The sequence below is a fragment of the Rhinopithecus roxellana genome, chromosome 21, assembly GCF_007565055.1.
Source record: "Rhinopithecus roxellana isolate Shanxi Qingling chromosome 21, ASM756505v1, whole genome shotgun sequence".
Classification (NCBI taxonomy): Eukaryota; Metazoa; Chordata; class Mammalia; order Primates; family Cercopithecidae; genus Rhinopithecus; species Rhinopithecus roxellana.
The window spans coordinates 34,670,697-34,697,357 of record NC_044569.1 but is presented as its reverse complement, the minus strand read 5'-3'; the positions used below and the strand labels follow the sequence as shown (position 1 = coordinate 34,697,357).

The 26,661-nt window shown below is 36.5% G+C and overlaps 1 protein-coding gene across 1 annotated transcript in view; it reads right to left on the bottom strand.

Annotated features, from left to right (window-relative positions):
- The window catches only part of ZNF407 (zinc finger protein 407), a 476,207-nt gene that overhangs the window by 168,669 nt on the left and 280,877 nt on the right, over positions 1–26,661 (bottom strand). Inside the window, 1 exon segment of the mRNA XM_010356708.2 lies at positions 17,208–17,328. Coding sequence (XP_010355010.2) covers positions 17,208–17,328 — 121 coding nt within the window.

The following is a 26,661-nucleotide window of genomic DNA, read 5'->3' as shown; positions in this document are numbered from 1 at the left end:
TACTATCTGGGCATTCACCCTCACTTGTTGTACAAAAGCCATTAAATAGAATAAGGTAGCTCTTATGAACATGGAAAGACTAACAGGATACATTATTAAGTTAAAAAAAAAAATCAAGTCCCAGATACATGTAGATATGGATCCTTTCAGTTTTTTGAAAATATATACATATGGTATGTGTGCACATATACACATATATGTATACAGAAAATGCATATATTACACAAAGTATGTGTGCACACATATACATATACACATACAATGTGTGTGCACACACACATACATCTATGGCACATATAAAACATAAATGTATACACATACAGTATGTGTGCACATATACGCATACACACAATATATTCACATATACACAGTGTGTGCATGCACATATAGACATACAAGCACATATAAAATATATACATATACACATAGAGTATGTGTGCACATATATACCCACATATATATGAAATACATGCACATACATGTACAGATAAAATGTATACATGGAAAATACATATAGAGATACAAATGTATTAAGTGTGTATTCAAAGGAATCCTAGTAAACAACTGATGATAATTATTTTTATTGAAGGATTTCCAAGTCCAAGGAAACTTTTGTTTTGCTTAGTGTACTTGGATAATTTTGGCTATTCATTAAAATATCTTTTGAGTGTTATACATACAAAGCAAATATGACCAAACGTCTATTTGAAAAACACCCGGATTGTACAGCATTTCCAGTAATGTAAACCCGATAAACCACAGCAGAGCGGCACAGCTGACAGTTGCGGCAGAGGTGGATGTGCTTACGTGCCGAGATCCTCGTGTTTACACAGGGGGGAGTCAATCTGATGAATTTAGCAAAAGGTTTAAATGAGGAAACTCAAGCTGTAATCTCTAGGAAACCAGAAGGAATACTATAATCAAAACAGGGAAGAGAGGAGAGGGTGTGGTGGGGAATGGAGCTAACTTCTTTATCCTTTACAAACACCAGATGCAGCCTATACACCAAGAAGCTGTCTTCAGGACATCTCCAGGACAAAAAGACAGGAATGTCTAGAACTGCAGGAAAATGGGAAGAGAGAAGTGCCGGGAATGCAGGTATGGTGGCAAGACTCTGACTCCAAATAGTAATAATAATGTACAAAACCTGTAAATGTTAAGAGAGTTTAAGTAAACCAGGTATTTAAAAATAATGGCACCATATTACACTATTACACTACATACAGAATTACCCAAACTCTCTTTTTTCATCCCGATAAAAACAGTTTACAGCAATCGGAGGTAATCACAAAATACAATCCTTTGGACATTTTCAGCAACAGGAAATTTTAATTGGAGAGTTTCTGGATCACCTTGCTCCAAATCTTATGAATTTTATTTTCCTTTATTATAACTGATAGCTATTTATTGAATGGGACAATTTCCATTAGATTATTTACTCATTACTTCTTGCTTTTCAGAAACCTCAATTCTTTGAAACTAGTTCTTAGGACAAATTGATGCACATTGAATTTTTTCTCTCCATTTCTCAGTTATATTTCGGCTCATGTTTATTATGTGATATAAAGTGATTCTAAAACAGCGCGGTGCCCCATAAGAGAAAGAAACTTGTAAGTTAGCACAGAAGAGGATGAACACTGATGCATTCTTGGTCTCATCCACCACCCTTGAGAGGATAAACTCCCCTGCTTCCAAGTCACATGGCTGTCCAGGTGTCCACATGCGCTCTCTGCACCAGCAGCCAACAGGCTCTTGTGTGCCTCTGAGAGGTTCCCGAACGGCAGTCGCTGCACTGGCCTGTCTGTGACCCACAGGAAACCTGTGCACATCCAGCTGCTGTTCTAAACATCTGGGAGCAAGGCCAGCCTTTCAGATCCAATCGTAGGCACTTCAGAAGACAAATAATTTAAGCCTGATTACTGCTTCAGTTTAGATGGAAAGTATATAGGTTACAAGAGAAGTCTACCTTCCTATGTATTGACTTTTTACTTTCAAAATGAATTTTTAAAACGTATTTAGTAGATACTACTTAAAAAGAAGCCTGAAAACAAATCACTGTGGTCATGCCCTCAAAGGAGATGCGATTTAACAAGACAAACGAGTTATGTACCTTAAGAGCACTAACAAAAAGCTGTGCTGTGCTGCATAAAAGAAAACGTGAACATTTTGAAAAGGCTGAACACTCACCGTGTCCACTTAGAGGACTGCTGCATCTGCCCTTCAGTGACTCTGAACTGCTAACGGCCTAAAATTGTCTTGCTTTCCACATTATTCCAAATGCTTTTCTAACTTCTACTGATTTCAAATTATGTTAACAGCAAACTTACATATTGATATGCCACTGCTTTGGATATATTTATCTTGTAAGATTTTCACCCAGAGTTACACTTGCTCCTTCTGTTTCAGGACTGCGAATAACTCCCCACGCTTGGTTCACCTTTCATGTTTCCCACCTTCCCTTCCACTTAAATTACAACTCTATTCTCATTTCCGATCGTATTATATACAACCAGTAAGAATCGGCACCGACTTTAACATCTTCCTTTCTACCCTCCACTCCACAGAACGACGACGAAAATCACAAGGAAGAAATGGTAGGAAGTGACACTGAATGTTTTCATTGAGAAACCCAAATGAGTTCTTCAGAATTTAGCATTTCCGGAACAGTCCCACTGACTCTGAGTCTGTGCAGTGATTCAAACACAAGGCCGAGCTGGCCTGTCACCCACAGCATGGGAAGGAGGGCGGGCAAGCCCTGGAGAACCTGGATTTCTCTCTGATTCTTTCTCTTGAGCCCCAAAGAGAAAAAACACATTTCATTAACAGTTTCATATCATCATACACTGATACACTGCTGGTATAAAAAAGGAGAAGAGAAAGTAACTGTGTGAGAAACACAGAGCAACTGGAAGATTTTCCTCTGATATCCTCACCACGCTAAATGCTCACAGAAGTAAAATAAAACTTAGTAAGTTTACCCAATGATGACATGCCTTACAATGGGAGCAGATGAAGAACGAACATGCTAAAGTCTGTGAGCTAAAAACACGCAGCAGACTTTAGTGGTGAAATACAAATAATCCAGCAGGATATCAATAGGGCTTTGGGGAAAGGGCCTTTGTGGCCACAGAAGTCTGGCAAATATCAGTACACAAAACTAGAGGTGTGTCCTGACTAAAGGGATTCTCCGAGTCTTTAATACGCTGATTACTGTGAGTGTGAAGGGGGTGGATAAGGGATACAATATGGAGAGTATTTCCCAAACATATGTGACTACCAAAACATTTTTTCAAAGTTGATATTCTAAGCATCAAGCAATATTTTCAATCTATTCAATATTGCTTGATGCTCAGAATCTGAAAATAAAAAGGCAGAATTAGCCTTACATATTGAATCACTTCCTTTCACTAATCTCCTGCCTGAATGGCAGAGCAGAAATTCTTCCCATTTTTATCTTGCCACTCTGAAATAAAAATAGACCCCCCCAACCCCCAAACTCTTCATTACCACATATTTATTCCCTCATAGGAAAAGTTTTATTCTTTCCATTTCTGTTAACAAGCTAGGTGTAGCAAAGTGAGGTGTTGCAAAACCAGAAAAGGCAGATGGATGAAAACCTTCTGAGGAAAAAAATATCTATCTTTAAGGAAATACAACAGAAAAATGGAGCCTAACCAACCTCTAAAAATCCAAGCCATCATTTTTTTAGAAACGGTTAGGTAGAATAAAAATGGTAGACAGAAATATATTTCCAAAAAGGACATGAACTCTATACACATACAACTTTGGCTTGAAATAAGTTGTGTCGAAAAAATATTACTTTACAAATCAAGCAATTTAAGTATTTACAGATATATGTGTGCATATATGAATAATTTACTGTATTTTTCTAGTTGACAGCTTTTCAAATTTAAGGTGATGTACGTAAAATTTTTACTGAAGCAGCAGTATGTTTCACAGTATTTCTGATAGTTCAAGCCAGAACCTGACTTTACTTGGGACAATCTAATAATGTCTAAGGGAAAAAGACTAGATTTAAAACAATAACTTTTGGCACTCATGTATAGGAGCGCAGTTTAGTGGGCAGTCTGGCAGGCTTGGTCACCTAAGTCACAACAAGCTCTTAGACTCACCTAGGCTATTAGGGTGGGGCAAGGTCTGCCATAAAATTTAAATACTATGTAAGTGTCTGAGAGATTCCATCCTCCACACCTGGCATACTGCAGGCACTGGTGGCTGATCCACCCCATGGGGAGGTAGAGGGGGTGGTGCAACATATGATAAGAGAATTCATTTTCTGGGGGCTCTGCCAGTCCAATATTTAGACTACGTTGCCACAGGCAAGAGTGAACTTACTTATCTTTGAAAAGTCTTTTGAAAAAATGTTTCCTAGCTTTAACTCTATGCTGTACAGAGCTCCCTAAGTCTACAGTTGTTGAGTATTAGACGAAAAATACACACTTTATTAATTTTGAGTCGTACAAAGAAAATGTAAACCTTTTATAATGCAAAAGTTCTGTGATCACCTTTGAAGTAAAAGTAATAGAGAAGAGTCACTGATGATGAGGGACCACTGAATTTATTTAATAATCTATGTCCATTTTTACAAAAATGCTCCATGTAATCCATTTAAAAATAATAACTGGTTCATTTCAGTCCCTGCACACAATGCTTCCCTTTGTCCCTTGTAAGTCTCTCAAACATCTTATTTTAAAGGAATATATAGTACTCCCGGAAGACATTTTCCCATTTCTATTCTCTTCGACTCCTGCGAGCCCTTGTTCTGTGTGATAAGGCAATCTCCTCCGGGATCTGAGCTGTGTAGTTTCGCACCACGAGTGACAAGGACTCGACTTGAATAACTGCTGTGCGCAGGTTGTAATTATGTCAGCTGGAGTGTTGAACAAGGGGACTGATTAATGTGAGCCCCGGCCCAGGCGCAGTCCCTATCAAAACCTTCGCGCAGGCCAGCAGTGGGGACGGGTTAAAGCAAAAAGACAAAACATGCTGTATCGTCCATGATAGATGAATTGCTCCAACAGTCTTCAGGCAGATGTTCCAGGACAGTATAATATACAATTACTCTGCCTTATCACCTTCCCAGGGACAATAAAGCTTCCTCCTTCTATAGCTCATGTGAGTGAAGGCAAAATTAGTTTTACTTTTACAACACTGACTCACTTATCATGTTGCCTTGATTGTGCTTTTACAGCTAAGGAAAACATATATTCCACTTTTAAACTAAAAAAAAAAAAAAAAAAAAACCTTAAAAATAAAACTGAAACCTTGTGTTGACTGTTTTTTACATAAGGACATAGTGTTTTAAAGGATTGTTTTGTTAAAAAGAGATGCAAGGAAGGTAATAATATATGTGTGTGCATGTGTAGTTAAAAACAAGTACATACACATAACTCAAGAAGAGCTGGATTGTATAATCATTACATTAATAACATCATTTTTCAAAGGCCACACAGAAATCATTAATTGGAAGGAACATGTAATTAAAAATATATATATGCTGATATTGTCCATATATTTCTCAGGCGTGGGCACATGGGCCCCTGGGCCTGGGAGGATGGTTCCAGATGACACACTTGCTCATCACAGCCACTCCCACTCTGAGTCTTCCGGGTCTCTTTTTCTTAGAAGTGCTATGCTAGCCTAGTACAGGGAGGCTTCCTCACAATGTCACAAAACATTGTCACTGATGCTAGAAGTAACCTACTTTAGGAGCACTGTGGTGACTATTTCTACCATCTTTATTTGTACTTGCAAAAATCGTGCCAAAAGTTTGAGAGAAGATGTACAAAACAGAACTATCTCAATTTGCAAAGGGAAATACATCATTATTTTTAAGGTTGAAAAACCATCTAAAACCTAAAATGGAGATGCAGCCATAACAATCTTGTGGTAATCATAATTCATAATGAAATGAAGCAGGTAAAATTCCAATAGAATCAAAGGAAACCCATACAAAATGCTAGTGAATGCAAAAATAGCATCTATCAACCTGTAGGGCCATATATATGACTTATTTCCACTTTTTAGTGGTTTAATACAACTGACACCAATACTCAGCAGTTACAATGCACCCTAAGTCATGGAAACAGATCACGTTCCCTATCTCAGCCTACAGGGTGATATGTTTGCCTTCCCTGTTCACATTATACACACACTAACTTCACCACCAGGATCCTTATTATCACATTCCTCTTGTAGGACACACTCGAAGAGAATTACATATTTCTAGAAAAAAATGGCAATTTGAAGAGGGTAGGGAACAATTTAAAACAGTCTTCAATGGAAATTTTAGCACATAAGAACACAGAAAACATAGAATTAAGTTCGTGCTTGGTAAAAATGTAACATGATGCTCATAACTACTCGGAATAAGCTGAACAAAAGATAGGTGAAAACAAATTGAATGGCTGTAAACACATGCAGGAGTCAGGAGGAGTCAGGTGTCATCAAGAGAAATGACTGCGTGCTCTTCAATTGGCTTATGATGTCATTAGAGTGTCCTGTTAGACTTACTGATCTTAGAAAAACCTGAGACATGAGCAAAAATTGTTTAAAATAAGTCACAGAGAAGATGTCACACTTTAAAAGACTATATTTAAAGCGAGTGTGTGTTAAATGATTACACTAAATCGTTAGCTAGCAGCAAGCAACTTGTTAAATTAATGAAACATAGCTGAAGCAACTTAGGCTTCTGTAAGAATTCTCCATACAGGGCAAATAAAACCCCAACTTGTGGGGTGTACAGGTATGGAGGAGACAGATTATACCATCACATCATTTCTGTTTTCTTCATTCAAAACTCCAGCCACAACGAAGATAAAAAGTGGTGCCATGTAGCACCCCCAAAAGGTGGGAAAGTTGTTATCGTAGCCACGTGAAATGACAGGGAAGGCCTGAAGCCACAGTTCTCCATGTGCAGAGAGAGGACCCACAGGACAATAGTGAGGCACTGGCTCAACTCGGAGTGTTCCCAGAAGTCCTCGGAGGATCTAACTATTAGCAGTGGCCCCTGCTTCACCAACCCTAATCATGTATACACTGTACTAGCCATCACGAATGATGCAGTTTTCAGCTTTACTGTTTCAATGGACATAAAAACATTTGGCACATACAGATTTAAGCAAATTTCAGAAAGTGCAGTAAATGAATGAATGCCAACACAAAGACAGTATGCATCCAGTCTACCTGCCTTCAGCTGCCACCCTCTGTCTTTCCCTCTAGCCCAGGGTTTTCACAGAGCAGCCTCAAGGCAAAGTTTCTGTGAACACCAGGCAACAGGCAAGCTTATCATTTCTGCACTTCTGTCCACTTACCCGTTTTCTGTTCTCATCACTTTACTAAAACTGGTCTTCCCAAGAGAACCTGAGACTCTTAGTGACTGTGGCTGGCAGGCTGCACTCCCCTATTTCACTCAACACCTGGCACGCTGCCCACTCTCTGCTTGGTGCATGCACCTCTCTTTCCTGGAGGTCCCTCCCCGTCCGTGAGCCTGCTTCTCTCTGCTTGGTGCATGCACCTCTCTTTCCTGGAGGTCCCTCCCCATCCGTGAGCCTGTTTCTCTGTCTCTCATACAGGCTATTTGCTTCTCTGCTTATTTCATTTTCCACATGTTCCAAGGAAAACATCGATCACATCAAGTTCCACATAGATGAGAACTGAACTATGCACCTACTGACCTGGCTTCATTTGGACATCACATGGGCAGCTCATCCCAGACCATCCTTTTCCTAAAGGATATCCCCCTCCAGGAGAGAGGACCTCCCTGACTGGCACAGTTACTCACCCAGCAGCCCTGGCCAGCACACCTGAAGGATGGCGTGTGGCTCTCTGTCACCCTCCCCTTCGTCCATTCACTGGGCCCACAGGTCCACTGGTTCTCCCTCCCATCACCTGCCACTCTCTGCCCTTCCATCACAGCATTAGTTTAAGGTGATTTTCTGCCTGTACCTTTGCAATTGTCTTTTAAATGGTCTCCCGTCTCCTGTTGGATCCCTCTCTGACTCACTATTTGTCCTGCACAGGTGATTTTGCAAAGTTAAGTGTGACTATGTCATTTTCCCGCTCAACATCCTGCACTGTCTCCCTACTGCTTTTGGAGGAAAACAGACCATCCAGCACGGACAGTGGAGAGAAACCCACACAGACTTCCTGCCGTCTTTTACCACAGAATCTCACATGACCTACAATCCAGGCTTGTCTGCGTGAAAAAGAGAGCTTGACATCAAAGGAAAAGTGTAATTTGGGAGTACAGAATGGAACATAGTCTTACTTTTAACACCAAGATATCTGAGGTTTTTAGATTGGAACAAATTTATGAAATTCAAATGTCAACCACTTTTCCCCCAAATAATGCAATCCAAAATACTAATTTCCATATTTAAGCACAAAATTTGAAATTTATGTATTCTCTCAATGGAAAAAATCTTGTTTTATGACATTTCATGTATGTGTTAAAAGTTGTAATTTAAGATGAAGAAACAAAACGTATTGAAAGAAAATAACATGTCAAATTAATCAACATATACTCAAGACCTACACAGAGATCTCCAAATGGTGCCCCAGCTAATATTAAAGATACAAAATGAGGACTAGTTTGTTTAGAAAGATTCAGACCAAAATAATTAAAAATAAGAGATTAAAGTTTAAAGAATAAGACGGAAGATCAAATTAGGTTAAAATTCTCCATAGAGAAAAGTATCAGGTTACATACTATGTTATTAAATAACAAATTCTAGTTTATTTGAATTATTGCTCACTTGCAGTTCTGCAGTTAGCAACAGCGTAACATTGTTTTACCAAAACAAAACAAAACCTTAGAAGCAGTTCTTTTTCTAGAACTTCTCATAGATATAGTTAAGTAGGAAAATAATATGAATAGGAAAAAAAATCCAACAAAAAATTTGTGTTACATTCCCTAATGAAGACGACAAAGATGTAAAATTTATAAAAAATATAATATTGTCTTGAAGAATTCTTAAGGACAAGCCAAAATATACACAGTAAATGCCGCCACGCAGAAGGCGGCGCCTGATGTCTAAAGGAGCGCAACGAGTCAGATACGCCGATACGTAAGCTGCTCTGGCTTCCTCTGCTTCATAAAACCGACGGCATCACCATTTTCCAAATGTTCCAACTTTGTCTTTCTGTCTCTCTTTCACATTTTTTCTACAGGCTCCAAGCAGGCAATATTTCAGAATACATGGAAACAAAGAAGCTGAAAATAAAATGAAATAACTAGTATCTCAGCATTCTGACCGAATTAGTGAAAACTGGTCAAACTTTTATGTACTCCAAAGTTATTCTGTTGTGTTATTTTCTACTAATAGTACTTGCAAAAATGGTGTTATTTTCTCTCAGATCCACATCTGAGGCTTCATCCACTCCACACTGTAGGGATGCAGAGGTGATATTCTGACTTCTGTCAGCTCCTCCTGGAGATTACAGTTTTCCTAATAAGCTACACTGTAAGAGCTTCTATTGCTAGAAGATACAGATAGTTACATAGTCAAGTGTTTTGTTGTGTGGTAATAGCTCTAGTGTCTAAGGAATAACTTATTATGCAAGAGACTATCGCCCAAAAATTTTTCTATTTTTTTTCATCTCTAAGGCCTTTCTTTCTTCCACAATATATACAGATATATCTAACTACTACCCAAGGGACTGTCCATAGTAATTCCTTGTAGAAAGACCATCCCCAAAGATAGCTTTGGTCCTTTTATAATGACTGGATTTGGGATTCAACAACAGTAGGTTTAATAAACATGTTTATCTGGATTCTACTTAAAGAGATAGCAGAGGGAATGTATGGTCACTTTGTGTTCCAAATGACTCTTCTAATTAATCTGTGATCTCAATGCCTATTTAAGCTACATCAACAAACAAAGCAACTTATTTGTAACTGATAAACAAAAAGTAGGATCTCTGATTCTTTTTCTTTTAAAGACATGTGAACCAATGTATAATTTTTAATGCTGTGAAATCTTTGTTTTCAAGTTTGTAAGATCCTTTTACTTAAACGAGGTTTTTTTTTTTTTTTTTTTTTTTTTTTTTTTTTTAGATTAAAATGTAACAATATTAACTAAAGGCCTAGTGTAAATGCTTGTGCTATATCAGCACAGAGCCTCCTAGGCTGAAACAAAAATTTTAAAAAGCCTATGTACTTGTGTGTTAGAGGGCAAGAAAGAAAATCATGAATAAAGCAAGCTGAATATGAAAGTAATACTAGGTAAATAACATTACAGAAAATACAAAACCAAATAAAAAATTAGAACTGATGAGATAAAATTCACCAATGAAATGGGCAAAGAAAAATAGGAAATATTTCATTCAGGAAGAACTCAAGTTCTGCTGCAAGGAACTGTCTGAAAGAAGGAAGAATAGATTAACACATGGTACAACTTTCACACTTCATTATAGAATGTCTGAACAGATGATACAATTAAGAGGACATTCATTTTACTGTGTTGGTGAACCCCTCAAAAACATCCCGCCTAAACTTGCCAGGAGCTTCTACTCTGAGTGAAAGACAGTACACCGGCATCAAGTGTCATCAGGACACAAGCTAGGAGAACCTTTCAAAGCAATCTTTATGCTTGCCAGGGCCAAACAGCTTCGCAAACCAGCCACCACACTGACATCTACCTGTGGCTGGCTGAACTGTGTGCAGGTGAGGAGCAGGAAGGGGTGATCTGACCAGGAACAAGCACTGCACAGATAATTCAGTGGACACATTTGTCTTCCAGAAATTCATCGCAATTTGAAGGCGGCTTTGGAATCGTTATTAGTCTAAGCAAAGTTTGGAAAGGAACTGGAATTTTAGGCTTTCAAAGTAATCTTTCAGCCTGGGACATTTGTATTTTTATTCCATCAACTAGATTGGCAGTTACAATAGAGTAAAATATAAAGATATATAGACTTGAGATAAATGACATAATGAAAACGTGTTGACAGGTACTTTAAATGACAAAAATAGTTTTGATTTACAGTCTGTTCTAATCAAACCAGGTTTGCGGCATTGATCAAACTACTTCAAACCTCAAGTATATCTAATATTAATTCTAGACATTTTCATTTTGATTATTTTTATGGGATCCCTTTATTCTTTAAGAACTTCAAATTCACCCAAAAGAAATAAATGCAACCTCCGATTCTTTGGAAAATTGTGTACTGTTCATTTTGGTATATATAATTTCACTTCTCTCAGTAAATATACTGCTACAGAGATAAAGATCTATTTTTTCTCATTGTCTTTACTCAGGGGCAAAACTACATTTGTTCTATCCACTGCTTCTTCTGGTACAGCCTATGAGCCTGCACAGGAAGCAAAAGGAAAACGGAAAGTCTCTGAAGAGATTATCCAAAAGCAGAAAATTATTCCCTGTGGAGTGAGTCGCCCTAACTCAGGATGCTGCTGAAACGAGTGGCAGAACAGAACAATGAATCCCATTGTATACTGAATTCTTAATGCCACAATACCTAAGAAGGCTTGCCTTATTACTTAGCTATGCATTATCAACATAAAGTGTTTATACAAGAAAACTGTATAGAAATGTATACTATTATCTATGACATGAAAAACATGTTTTATAACTGAGATATTTTAGATAAATATATGTTTAAAAAATTAAACTCAACTTTCAGGAGAAATGAAAATTATAAATACAATTTTTTTGTCATTGCATCTTAAAACTTCCTTAAAAATGCTTCCAGCAATATGCAAAGTTCAGACAAAATTCTATTAAATTTAAAGTATGTTTGGCAAAAATTTTCAAGGATGTCAATACATATATCAAATGGTGGTAAAGAATAGGAAATTTGCCCTGCGTCAGTCATGTGTGTAAGAACTTGATAAATCTGATTAGAAATACTCAACAAAATGTTTAGATATGAAATCAAAGAGATACTGGAGACTATTCCAAAATGTAGGCACATTCCCAGTTGAGCATCACTATCTGAGTTATGACGTTACTTCAAGTATCTTTTGACTTCCCCTCATCCAAAAAAGAAAAACAATACTCTTGAAATCAAAAACTACTCCGTAGAAGTCATTAACACTGGTTAAGAGCTATATCAGCCATAAGTAGGGGGGAAAACACCCAAAATGTATTTCCAACAAATTTAGCAAAATGACGAGGTAAATCTTCAACACGAGGCAGGGACTGCAGATTCCGTTCTTCTGCTCCACGAGATACAGACTTCCTACTCAGGGTTATGATGTCAAGTAATGAATAAAGAAGAAACATAGAGAAAAATGTAGAAAGTTAAAAAAAATTTAAAAAGAGTATGTAAGGTTAGAAGTACTAAGGAAGTGACACAGTTAAGGAAAACTCTGGCCAAAACTAGACTTAAGGAGCACTGATGCTATCCCAATTTCAATAATAGAGACACAATATGCAGATGATGAAACTGTCAGCGTCTGGCTTGACATTTCCGTTTTCTGCAATTTACTAATTATCATTTAAAGTGCAATGTAGCATTACCCTTAATATTTTTATACTACAGGTAGTATTTCTATGTTACTTTTCATGACTTATCAGTACTTTACTGTTTAATATGCATTTATTACATATCCCCTATAAATCATAGAGAAGAAATGGAAGCCAATGGGAAGATAAGTTTCACATAAACAAAATCCCAACTGAGGCCACTAAAGTGAAACACATCCACTCTGATATGGAAGCCAGTATGATGAGTGAAACAGAACGTAGTTCAATATTTAAAAACCCTATGTTTCAGAAAGTAGGAATTTTATGCTATTCCAAAGTTTACTTACTATAACACACTAAATTTTTTTCTATTTCATTCTCATTAATACGGAGGTGGTATGTAACAAAGAAAAATAAAAACACAGAAAAATGTTATTTTTTACATATTAATGCAGAAACAAATCTAAAGAATTTGCTACAGAAATAATATTCTAGACCAGTGTGCTATGAATCTAATTTGTGCTTTGAAATTATAATGAATAGTAATAAATGGCAAAAAAGTTTTGGAGTAATGATTGAATACAGTGATTTGTAATGGATTAGACTTCTGGATATTTTAGACAGTAAAAGCTAATGAAGGGGGTACATGTTTACATTTAAATAGAATGAGATGTCATTGCCTAAATTAATAATGCAAACTTGAAAAACAGCCTCAGGTTCAAAAGACCAATTATAAAGTTCTTTTGTAAACAAATCTATATTTGTATTTTTCATGAATAATTATAACTACTAGTATTTCTCCACTAACGTTCAATTTATAAAATGAGAAATACATTTTCAAATGAAATTTAAGTAATACTTCAGTTTCTAATGATGGTAAGCTGCCTGTAAATTAAGTGTTAATAATGGCAAGTACAGGAATACTCCACAGGAATAATTTTTATCTATTGATATTACACAAATAAAAACATAAAACTAGACATTACATATTTTGAGCAGTAAAATATTATGAAAATAAACCAGTGAGATAAAAATAAAAATAAATTAAATAATTTTCTTCATAGGAAATATGTGATCATCTTAAAGACTTATTAAATCTATGAAAATATAACATTCAAATTTATTTATGCTGTGAAAGAATACATTTATGTGAGGCAAATACGGGATCCTGTTCCTACTATTGTATGCAACAAAAACAATATTTGGAAACTTAACTATCTGTTCATTTTTAAATCTTTTTTTCATCAACAAGAAAGTAAAGATACCTGTTCTAACCATATTTCATTCATATTCTCTCACTTCAGAAGTATTCAAACTTTTGCAAATTTTTTATACTCCTGGTCAAGGTGAACTTGCCTTTTGTTCACTAGTAAAAGAAAGCCTATTCACAGGTACGCAGAATGGTGAAGCTGTCCCAGGAACAGAAAGTGTTCAAACCATTTACTTTCACTAATAATCAATTATTCAAAAGTTTTAAATAAAGGTTAAAAATTACTCTTTTATAATGCACATTAAGCATTTCAAAGGGAAATTTGGTAGCTATCACTGGATTTCAATGTCATAAGTCTTTTATTTGTAGAACAGTAACAATACACTTAGAAAACACCATCCTTTTAAAAGTAGTGCCTGACAGATATAACATGGATGGGATCCAGCTGGCTCAAATGCAGTCCTAAACAGAAGTGAGGTTATTTCAGGGAGATAACTTGAATAAGGGACGAGTAATATGATCTCAACCTTAGTAAAAAGTGTAATACATTTTCAAACCAAGAAAACCTGAAATACTGTGAAATACTTGTATGCATAAATGAATCTACCAAAGCACAGTACTGATCAGAGGAAAAAAAATCACCACCTTTCCAGCCATACTATCAAAAGGCTTAAATCACGCTTTTCGAAATGCATTTCAAAAAATCTGGAACATGCACAAAGATTTAGGCATAAGCACTTTCAGGGTAAAAGCCTGAAAATGGCTTATGTGTCCAAAACCTTAATAAATTCATTATTGTGCATCAATGTAACTTGGGGCCATGTATAGATTAAAATTACATTTCAAAACAGTAGTTTAAAAACTAGGCATTTTGAAACTGTTAAGTATTCTCAGCAATTACCCAACAATTGATTTTGGATTTAATAAATTTTTAACTACTTCAAAAACTGTTTTTTAAAAAAAGCATATTGGCATATATTACCAACAACATTTTAACACACTGAAGACCTTCAGGACATTGACATTCCTGCATTAACTTGTTGAGCAGTCTCCTGAGATGGAAAGGTGAGGGAAAACCTGAAACTATGACAAAACATTCACCTGAGATGACAGTGAGAACGAGGGCGAACATTCAGCAAGTGACTGACCTGCCAGACTCTGGCTAAGTGACTTCAAAGTGCTTCTCACCTAATATTCACCATAATCCTATGAGGCTGGTCCACTAAGAACCCACAATTTACAAACAAGTAAGTGGCATTTCACTCAATAGTTTGACCACGGTCCCACAGCTAAGCAGTGCTGAGCCCAGGTTCTCCACACGGCTTGCACTCCTCATGATACCCTTGTGCTGTGCTTATACCAAACACAGACAGAAACTGGATGCTGCAGCTAACTGGCAATTGTTATCAACAACTCCTCCTATTTAAAAATGTGTGGCTTGTCAAAACAGTCTTGTGCTATGTTTAACATTACAATAAGTAAATACAGATTTTAATGATTAAATCTACTTATAAGTGGGTAACGCTTTTCTCTGTTTTATTTGTGGAATTTTATATATAATCTTGTTTGAAATCAGAATCCTGCTGCTCAAAAATAAAAGTTTGAAGACTATAAAGTAGTTATGTAGGAGAACAGTTGTTGACATGGAAAGGTGTTTATAATTTTTTAAATATAAAAAAATATATCCTGAAACAAAATAATCCCCCACCGACAACAGCAGTAAGAACCTCACGCATACAGTAAAACTGACTGGGTAGAATCCTAAGAGGTAAGGGGGAAAATGAAAGGAAATCCTTATAATTTTCTAATTGCTTTTCTGTGTTTTACAGGAACTCCAACTACTACATGATCTCTTTAATAAGGAAAAAGAACATTTAATAATGTTTGTCTTTTAAAGAACCCATATTATAAGCACCACAGAATTTCTGTCTACCTCTAATTAGATCACCATTTTACCAAATTTCCAAGAAACACCAATCCAGTGTTAAGCGAAGACAGAACTCATAAAATGTTGAATGAATGAATAATTAATGAATGAAATACATCTGTAATATCTCTGTACTATATGATGACCTTTCACATAAAACTTAATGCAATAATGTGGCTGATAATAGAAATTATGGCAATATATTTGCTAAAGGCATAGGCTAGATCCACAGGAACACAAAAACCTAACTTTTTAAAGGTTTCAGGCTTAGCATACATAATATTCAACAAAAGTGGGCTGCATTTAAAGACACACCCTCAATTTCATGTCATCATGTGGGTTGAGCACAGTGGAGATCTTCAGCTTCAGGATAAGGAAGGCTCTCATCCTTGAGGTGAGGCTTCTTAAGACGGATGTCATTCAGCTGCCTGCAAACTATGTGGGGTCCCATAGACCACCACATGGGGTCCAATGTCACTCTTGCAGGCTTCAGGCACAATGTGACCTGGCTGCAAGCGCTATGCTCCACCTGATCTTCCACTATGCCTCTCTACACATACCTTATCAAGTACTTGAGAGGACGATTTAGCATTGTCTGAGTCTATCTCATACTCTTCTGCCCCAAGGCTTCGCTGCCGCCACTAAGTAACTCTGTGACCTGGCAGACATCACTCAGCCACTGTGGATGCAAGTGAGCGCACTGCACATCCATGAGCTCCAAGATGCTTTCAGCACTAACATGCTACAAGGTGTCAACCCCTCCTCATCCTTTCAGAACACATGTGGATTGGGTCCTGGAAATAATTTTACCATTTTTTATGCCATGGCTGAGATGCTGTCTCCTCTGTGAGAACGTCACCTGGGTTCAACATAACCCTTCTTTATGTACTCCCCTGGCCTCTCTCTTTTCCCATTCAAATCTGTATTATAATCACTTACAAATATTGAGTCACTTTTTATGCTATATCCTTAAAGGCAGGAAAATTTCTTGTATCATCTTCATTGCCATAAATGAGTGCTTTAGTCTAGACAAGATATCATAAATGGGTTGACTAACTGATTAATTAAAATGCTTTCCTTACTTTGAGAAATGCAATAAAATCAGCGGAAAAGCAGTTGTAAGATAAAAGTATAAAATCTAAATGTTAAGATTATAGAAAATGCAAAAGAATGTTATGTTTTTTAAACAGTAACTAAATTATGCATGATATTATAATGGCAGATACATGTCATAAATTTCTCGAAACCCACAGAATGTTCACCATCCAGAGTGAATCCTAATTGAAAGTATAGACTCTGGGTGAGAAAAATGTCAATGTAGGTTCATCAGCTGTAACGCATGGACCACCTGCTGGGGAATGTTGATAACGGAAGAGGCTCTACATGTGTGGGGTAAGGGATACAGGACCCATTTCCGGACCATCCTCTCAATTTTATTGTGAACCTAAAACCACTTTAAAATATAGTTTATTTTTAAAAGTCACTAAAATTAGGTAATTAGCTCCCAACCTAATATATGGATTCATGGTGATTAGAAAAACTCTACTTTGAATTGGGATTTAACAGGCTTTTAAGCCATCAAATCAGGCCCACCTGATTTGACTGCTCAGTGATGCGTCATTACCTGTAGTCACACCAGGGGCATCTGTAGGGCTTTTCTCCAGTGTGTACACGTTTGTGCCGAGTCAAATGGGACTGAGTTGTGGAGGCAAAGTTACACTCATCGCATTTGAAAGGTTTTTCTCCTGTAATATATCAAGAAATGTTATAGATGAATAATAGTAACTGGAAATGAAGGACTAAACCCGGCATTGACAATTTAAAAAACATTTATTTCCATGAAATGTCAAGAATATGATTCAATGGACTCCACACATTTAGGACATTTGAATATTTATTCTCAGAGTGAGAAAATTAGAAGATACCATTGATTTTTGTTTCTATATTAGAATGTAAGCAAAGTATAGATTATATGGTTAAGGTTCAATATACATAAACAGGAATCTAAATTCTATGGATGGTTCAGCACTGTATTTATAATGGTTTAATAAACCATGCTACATCACAGCCATTAAAAAAATCTTAGTGAGGTTAAAACCAAGGATAGGCATATAACAGAGATATACTGTGAATATATAATTTAAAACTGAGTAAAATCTTAACATTAGATATGAAGAAGAATAAATAAAATCAAGCTATAAATAGGCACCACTTTTAAAAGTGTCAGAAGCAACAACAAAAAAATACTGTATTAAGCTGAGTAAAAAGAGGCCCCAAAGAAATATTTAGAATATTTAATACCACATTAAAATATACCAACCCTGTGTAGATACAACAGACACATAAATAGACAGACAGACATAGTTAAATAGACAGACAGACATAGCTTTGCAGAGCTTAATGGCAGGGACAGGTTCTAAGCAACGTATGATTAGGCGATTGCATTGTAGTGAGAATATCCTGCATGCACTTATACAAACCTAGATGGCACAGCCTACTACACACCTACCTAGATGGTGTAGCCTATTCCTCCTGGGCTACAAACCTGTACAGCATGCCACTGTACTAAATACTGTAGGCAACTGTAACACAATAATAAGTATCTGTGTCTCTAAACACATCTAAACACAGAAAAGGTACAGTAAAAAGACAGCATTATAATCTCACGGGACCACCATTGTTTATGTGGTCTGTCACTGACCAAAAGGTTATGTGATGCTTGACTGTGTGTGTGTGTGAACGTGCTTATAAAATGTAACCATTCTACCCATAAGAAGTTCATGGCTTGCCAAGGTACAGGAAGATAGTGAAATAGCATACTGGTATCTTGAACAAAGTATTTCCTTCCTTCATTTGACACCTCCCTCTCCTTTAAATCATTCCTCCCCATCCCACACACATTCAAAGAATCATCAAGTCTTATCAGCTTTTAATTCCACTAGCTGCATTGGCTGGTAGGCACTGAAAACAAGGATATTTAATTTTAATTAATGTAAATTTAAATGTAAAAACTGATACTCGACTGAGCTATTGAAAAAATGTTTAAATATGCTTGGAACAGCTTGGGAATGTGAATCTACTTTTTGAAGTGTAACTTTTATCAAATCTAAATATAGACCATATATTTCAGATGAAAATTTAGCCTCTGAATTGAGATGCTCTAAATTGTAAAATACCAAATTTCAAAATCGCAGTACAAAGATTATAACAAAAATATTGTTAATAATGTTACATTGATTTGATGTAGAAATTATAATAATTTGAATTTGGTTAAATTAACTGTTGTAAAAATGTTTACACCTGTTACGTTTTCTTTTTTTCAAATACGGCTACCAGGAAACAATATTATACATGTATACATCACATTACATTTGTATCAGACAGTAATGATTTAGAAAAAACCTCACTCCCCTACTCTCAAAAAAAAAAAAAAATCTATAGTAATATTGTTCTCAACATTTTTCCTGGCAAATTGTACATATAAGATGGATTAATTTTACATATGTTCAATAACTCTACTTGTTATTTCTTACTTTCCATGTTTTTGTGATTGCTGTATGAGTATACTGACTTACTTAGAAAATGAGGAGTAAAATACCTTACTTTAAAATTACTCTCTATCAATTCGGCTATCAACAAAACCATATCTGTCCTGAAAATTAGAACGTTTAGAAGTTCGCCCTACATTCTATGTCTATTTATATTGCTTACACATAATTGTAGTAACATTTAACTGAATCCATATACAACCCATTTGGTGGTATTTTCTCTCTTATTGCAGCACAGTAGTTAGATGAAGCCAGATGGACTTCAATTCTGATCCTAGTTTTGCCATATTTCACTTGCTACCTGTTAGACCCTTTGAACAAGATCAAGAGAACAATACCACCAAACATGCAGGGTGATTGTGAGGATTAAAGACAACAAAAAATACGGAAAGAGTACACTTAACACAGAGTTCTCAATAGCCAGTGGCTTTTATCATTTTGATGACAGAACTGCCTAAACACTGATAATTGTCAACAAGTCTCTGCCAAAGATGAAAGAAGCACACAAATGCTTCTCATCAAGAGCTCATAACCAGGAAAAAGACGAACAGCGAGCAAACATAAAATAATTCATGGTTTTGCACAGTTACTGAATATGACATAAAGATATCATTTAACAGATCCTACCAGGAAATATTTGATTTATTTATTTATTTATTTATTTATTTATTTATTTATTTATTTATTTTTGAGGCGGAGTCTCGCTCTGTCGCCCAGGCTGGAGTGCAGTGGCCGGATCTCAGCTCACTGCAAGCTCCGCCTCCCGGGTTTACGCCATTCTCCCGCCTCAGCCTCCCAAGTAGCTGGGACTACAGGCGCCCGCCACCTCGCCCTGGCTAGTTTTTGTATTTTTTTTTTTAGTAGAGACGGGGTTTCACCGTGTTCGCCAGGATGGTCTCGATCTTCTGACCTCGTGATCCGCCCGTCTCGGCCTCCCAAAGTGCTGGGATTACAGGCTTGAGCCACCGCGCCTGGCCGATTTATTTATTTTTTTTAAAGACTATATACCAAGCAGAGTAACAATCTGAATTGAAAGGGATTTTTGTCTCTTTCAGTCTTTTGTCTTTAAGATAAATCCCATCTATAGTACCCTATTCAAGTGGTCACCCAAGGTCTGCTTGAATAACTCTTTGTTCTCAGTCTCTAAACCTCTGGTCAAATGACTTAAATTGCTATAGACAGCTCAATTGTACTGAAATGACTTACACACAAATTTACTTTTATGATGATGGCAGATTTTGCTTTAATTTGATGGAAAATACATGATATTCATACTGCATAAGAATAAAAAATAGGTGAAGCTATTCAAATTTGACACAGGAATATTCTGTATCATGAAATCATATGAACATCCACACATAGCATTTATAAGATTTGATTTTGTTCATTTAAACAAATAAATAGCAATTTAATGCACACCAATGTCAAAGTGCAGTACACATGACAAACAAACACAAAGGTAGCACTGGTCTCGATAAAATGACACATATTATAAATTATTTTACTAACTTGACTTATATCTGTCTAGACTGCCCACACGAGGCCGAATGTACAAAGCATTTTAAACAGCTTCAATGAGGTATAACTGACACACAAAAACGTCCATTTGGTAAGTTTTGTTATTGATGAAACTCTGCCACCATCGAGATAATGAACACAATCATCACCCCCAAAAGGACTCCTTTTAACTTCCCGGTTCCCCGTTCGTCCCTTTGTCAAGCCACCACGCTTTCTGTCACCATTATATTAGTTAGCATTTCCTAGAAATGTATGTACCTACATACTTATGGTATGAATTCTCTACTGTCTGGACTCTTTCTCTCAGCATCATTATTTTCTGACTCATCCATGCTACTATGAGTATAAATACTTCATTTATTTTCGTTGCAGAGCAGTATTCCATTACACCGGTGTACCAAGTTTGATTATCCATTTGTCTACTGAAGGACATTTGGGTTGTTTCCATTTTTGGCTACTACAACAAATAAATCTTCTCTGAGCCTTCACATGCAGTCATTATATGAACATATATTTCCTCATCCCTTGGGTAAATCCTGGACGATGATAGGTATATGTCTGTAATACGGTAGGTATATATTTTGTTTTGTAAGAAACTGCCACACTGTTTCACAAAGTGGTCTGAACATTTTACATTCCTACCAGCTATGTATGACTTGCTTCAAATCCCCGCCAACGCTTGTTGTAGTCAACGCTTTACACCTGCATTCCTCCGAGGGTGCAGAGGATCTTTCCATGTGCTCACCTGCCATACCTTTATATTCTTTGGGGAAGTATCTGCTTCAACTTTTTGACTTATTTTTAAATGGTTGTTTGCTTTCTCAGGATTTTTTTTGAAAGTTCTTTACATATTCTGGATAAAAATTATTTATAAAATTGGTCATTTATATATACTTTCTCTGTCATTTATCTTAAGTCTGTTTACAGTGCCTTTTAAAGAGAAGTTTTACTTTACAAAGTTTTCAATTTATCAACATAATTTTTCAGGTTCTTTTTTATTTTATAAATCAGGCTACTGATGTCGTATCAAAGAAATCATTGATAATCCAAAGTCAGAAATAATTTTCACCTATGTTTTCTTCTAGAATTTATATAGTCTTAAGTTTGACATTTAGATTATGATCATTTTGAGTTAATTTTTGTATACGGTACAAAGTATGGGTCAAAGTTCATTTTCATTGCACATAGATAGCCAACTGCTCCAACATAGAACGTTGAAAAAACTAAATTGCCTTTGCTCCTTAAAAAAAAAAAAAAAAACAAAAAACAAAAAACAATTCACCATGTAGTATCGGTCTATTTCTGTAATCTCCATTGTCTTCCAGTGATAAACATTTGACTATCTTGAAGCCAATACCAGAAGAGCTTCGTTATTGCAACTTCATAAGAAGTCTTGACATCAAGAAGTGTAAATCCTCCTATCTTTCTCAATATTGGTGACTTATTTCAAGCCTTTGAATTTCCATATAAATTTTAATATCAGCTTGTCAACATCTTTAAGAAAAATAGCCTGATGGAATTGGGTTGATCGATGACAATGAAATGGAAATCCTAATAATATTAAATTGTCTGATCTATAAACTTGGTACATCGCTCTGTTCAGGTGTTCTTCAATTTCTCTCAGTGGTGTTCTGACATTTCCACCATTAGGGTTTCACACATCATTTGTTAAATTTGTCTTTAAATATGGTGGCTTATTTAAAAACAATTGACAAATAGATGCACTGGTCTATTTTTGGATGCCATTCTGTTCTATTGGTCTGTGTGCCATCTTTATACCCGCAAAATACTATTATGATTATGGTAGCTGTATAAATAAGACTTAGGTAGGCAGTATAAATCTTCTACTTTTCAAAATATAAGTCTAAGTGGTCAAGCAATTTAAACATTTTGTTCAAAATTAGCTGGGCACGGTGGCGGGCGCCTGTAGTCCCAACTACTCAGGAGGCTGAGGCAGGAGAATGGCGTGAACCCGGGAGGCGGAGCTTGCAGTGAGCTGAGATCGTGCCACTGCACTCCAGCCTGGGTGACAGGGCGACACTCCGTCTCAAAAAGAAAAAAAACGAAAACAAAAACAAAAAAAGATTTTGTTCATTATGCAAATTCACAAATATATTCTGATGTCTCCTTATTCCATTCAATCTAAGTGTTTATAAAATGTTTTGGCCTTATAACTCACTGCTCTTTTGTTTATTATAATAGTGTTGGTAGGTGTCCTCAAACTATTCATTTTTTCATAGATTCTGCTGATATTTGAAGTGGGGTAAAAGGATGACATCATGAACTCCACTGCCTAAGTCAATGGTATAAATTAAAGGTCATCTAAGATCTCTGAGCTTCATTTTCTTGGTTTCGTAGTTTAACATAACCTCTTTAAAAACTCTGTTTAATGTAGCTCATTTTATTTAAACTTACATGAAAATCTTTATGTGACAAAATTTAAATTTAAAAACAATCCTTCTAAAGAATAATGTCATATATATTCTCTACAGTTCACATTAACCTAGTATTATATTGTAATAAATTATAAATGGTCTTTTCATATTTCCTTTGACCATACAATAGATTACACTGTGTAATATTAAGCGAGTTTGAATTATATTATACAGGATGACAGGGAAAAATATAATGCTACAAAAATATCACAGTACATAAAATCCTATGCTAAGCAAGGCTCACACAACTGAGCTCTTGATAGTTTAAGTCCATGTCAATTTATACAACCACAGATTATTCAAATTTGTATATAATAGTTAATTTGTAACTCATCAATCAGATACATGTTCAACACTATCACTCTAATACATAATTTGGTAATTCTTCTTCTCTTTTATGGGGAATTTCTTCGCGAAAATACACTACAGAAATATAGAAGGAGTTTTGTATTTGTTAGTCTCAATATGTAGACAAAAATATAGACCTGACTTCTAGATTGTAAAGTTTGAAAGAAAATATCACACATTTGAAATAAGAATTTAAATTTGCTAAACATTTGCTAATGGTTTGAAGATGACATACATTATATGAAAAGATATATACCTGTTAAGGAAAAACTGATGGCAGACTGATCAAACAGGTTTGGTGCATATTGGTAAAAGTGCTGCTTTGAAATCCTTTGTCATTTCAAAGGCAAAAGAATGCATAAATCTAAGTAATATATTGACTACTCTCAAACAATGTTACCTGTAGGCCAACAGGGCTACCTGTACATGTGCTTTTCCAAAAAGCAGAACAAGGATGAAATTTCCTTTCCTCCTATTTCCCTCTTACATAACAGTACCTATTAGTTTAAATTGTGTCGCTTTTCACACTTTCCGTTACAAGCAGTGATCTTGGCTCAAATCACCATTAAGAAACCTACTGCATCTCAGGCCCCATTGATAAGGAAAGCCAGAGGATGAACAGCAGAAGGGCTGTTGTCATAGTGCGGTGTCCTTTGTGTGTCAACTGTCCGTCAGACGGGCTGACCGCGTCTCATGGAAACACACACTCACATGCCTCTGGGCGGGCTGGTGGTTATTAAGCTGCCCAAGACTGTTCAACCACACGTGAGGATCTGCTCCTGTGCCCTTGAATCAAGGGTCCCTGACAGGTGATAAAAGTAAATCTCAGAATGGAAGATGTTTTGTGTCAGCTCCCTGGACAGTCTGTATTGCGGTGAGGAATTATTTACACCATTTGGAGCACTTTTGATACCTATCCCTTTCCAAGCTGATTATAATTTGCGTGGGTACTCTGTGGTAAAAAGGTAAACCATGTCAAAGAGGAATACATCAGAGAAATATAGATTTCAAGTGCACCATACAAGTCTGGCCTTGGGGGAAAAAGGTTGTGTGTTGCTTAAATATTTTAAATCCAGCATAAAAGTTAAGTGCCTAGACTGAGTTGTGCTTAGCTGTTTTGTTGAAGCAAACGGTCTTAAGAACTGACTTTGGTGTGGAAGAATCATGTTTGATTTGTGCTACAGAGGCAGATAAATGCCAAAAAGACAGATACCTCTGTCTGTGAGACATTGTCCTATATGGTATAAAGTTAATAGCAAAGTAATAAGGAGCCTCTGGACCTGACATAAAATATAAAGTTGTGCCAGCTCAGTGCAGGCTTCCTGATCGATCTATCACTGGGAATGCCCGTGATCACAGCATTCCTGTCTCCACTGCGATGGGCACTGACCTGACCACTGGCAGAGATGGCACAGCAGTCTGTTGTTCCCTGGGGAACAACCAGGTGGGACAAGGTGAACTTCAATGGCATTTAAACAGTAACAATTTGAGCACTGATAAAATGAAAACATTAAGAATAAAAAAGCCCTCAAGAGCATACTGTTACCATAACTATTTCCCATTTCCAACTTCATCACAACAGTGGTCAAGAACAATTGCCACTAACTGGGCCCCCCTCCTGTCATCTCTTATGCTGAATCCTTAAGCCAGTGGATTAAAATCATGCATGCACAGATGGCTTCTATAAACTTAAAATGGACCTTGTTTCAAAGTTTAGTTTATGTTTCCAACATTATGCTAACCATTGAATTTCCCATTAACTCAATAATTCATACCCCTTTTGAAAATCTGAATGATATTCACACATCTAAAAGGAATGGCTGGCATTAGTTTGCATTGATCTTGCAAATGCCATATTGGGCAATGAAGCTACTTGTACCTAACTTGTTAAATACAACATATCAAGAATCATTAATGTACCATAAATCACACATTTTATGTATTTTAATTTCATGCCATTTTGAGTATGACTGACAAACTTAACCATTCTAGTGAGACCTAAAGAAAAGTAGGACATTTAGTTACCCATTTTGTCATCAAGTGACTTATCATCTGAACTAGGACACATTTTTGAGTAAAAAGTGGTTCCATTAATAATTACAAGAAACTACCATAAATCAGCACTGTCCTAGGCACACATAAATTAGTATTATGAAAATAATTACTCATAAGACCCATTAGATTATATAAAGTAGGTAATACAATTTGATAAATGTTTAACACTTTTCATCCTTAAGTGTTCCTGATATGGTTTGGCTGGGTCGCCACCCAAATCTCATCTTAAAGTCCCACATGTTATGGGAGAGACCTGGTGGGAGGTAACTGAATCATGGGAGCAGGTCTTCCTCGTGCTGTTCTCCTGATAGTGAATAAGTCTCACAAGACCTAATGGTTTTAAAAAGGGGAGTTTCCCCGTGCAAGCTCTCTTCTCTTGTCTGTCGCCACGTAAGACGTGCCTTTCACCTTCCACCATGATTGTGAGGTCTCCCCAGCCAAGTGGAACTGTTAAGTCCAACAAACCGCTTTCTTTTGTAAACTGCCCAGTCTCGGGTATGTGTTTATCAGCAGTGTGAAAATGGACTAATATAGCTCCTAATCAAGGAATCTACTTTATTTCAATGAATCACCAAAAATGCACATCACGGAGAAAAGAAAGTCCTCTACAATGACCGTAATTAACTCTTATGTTGCTTTTTGATGTCTTCTATTTTTAATACCAAGAACAATTGAAACAGCATTGACTTCAAATCCTATCACAGATGGATTGACAGACAGGAGGGTGGGGAGGGAGACAGGGAGATAGGCAGAGAGACAGAGAGGAAGGGAGGGGGGTAGACATGTAGCTAGTGAAATAGGGAGGCGGGTGATTAGCTACTAGGTGGGTAGAGAGAATGACTGAGAGGGAGTCTGGCTGACAAAGACTCCCCATTTTCCACCCACGAGGCCTAAGGCAGAGATTTGCCAACAGAGAAGATAGTCTCCTGTATCTTTGGAAGCCAACCTGCTGTTTTACTTCTACTTAACATGAATTTACTGAGGGTACCTGCTTCTTGAAATATGGAATATGTCTACATTTTAAATATATAAAAACAGATGATTTAAAATCGTATGTTATTCGACTAGAATTATCTGTAGACCTTCAAGTGCACAGATTTTACAAAAATTAAAAAGGAAAGTAATTGATGACATCAAGAACTGAGGTTGGGGTGTCTGCCGCCTTGCCATCCTC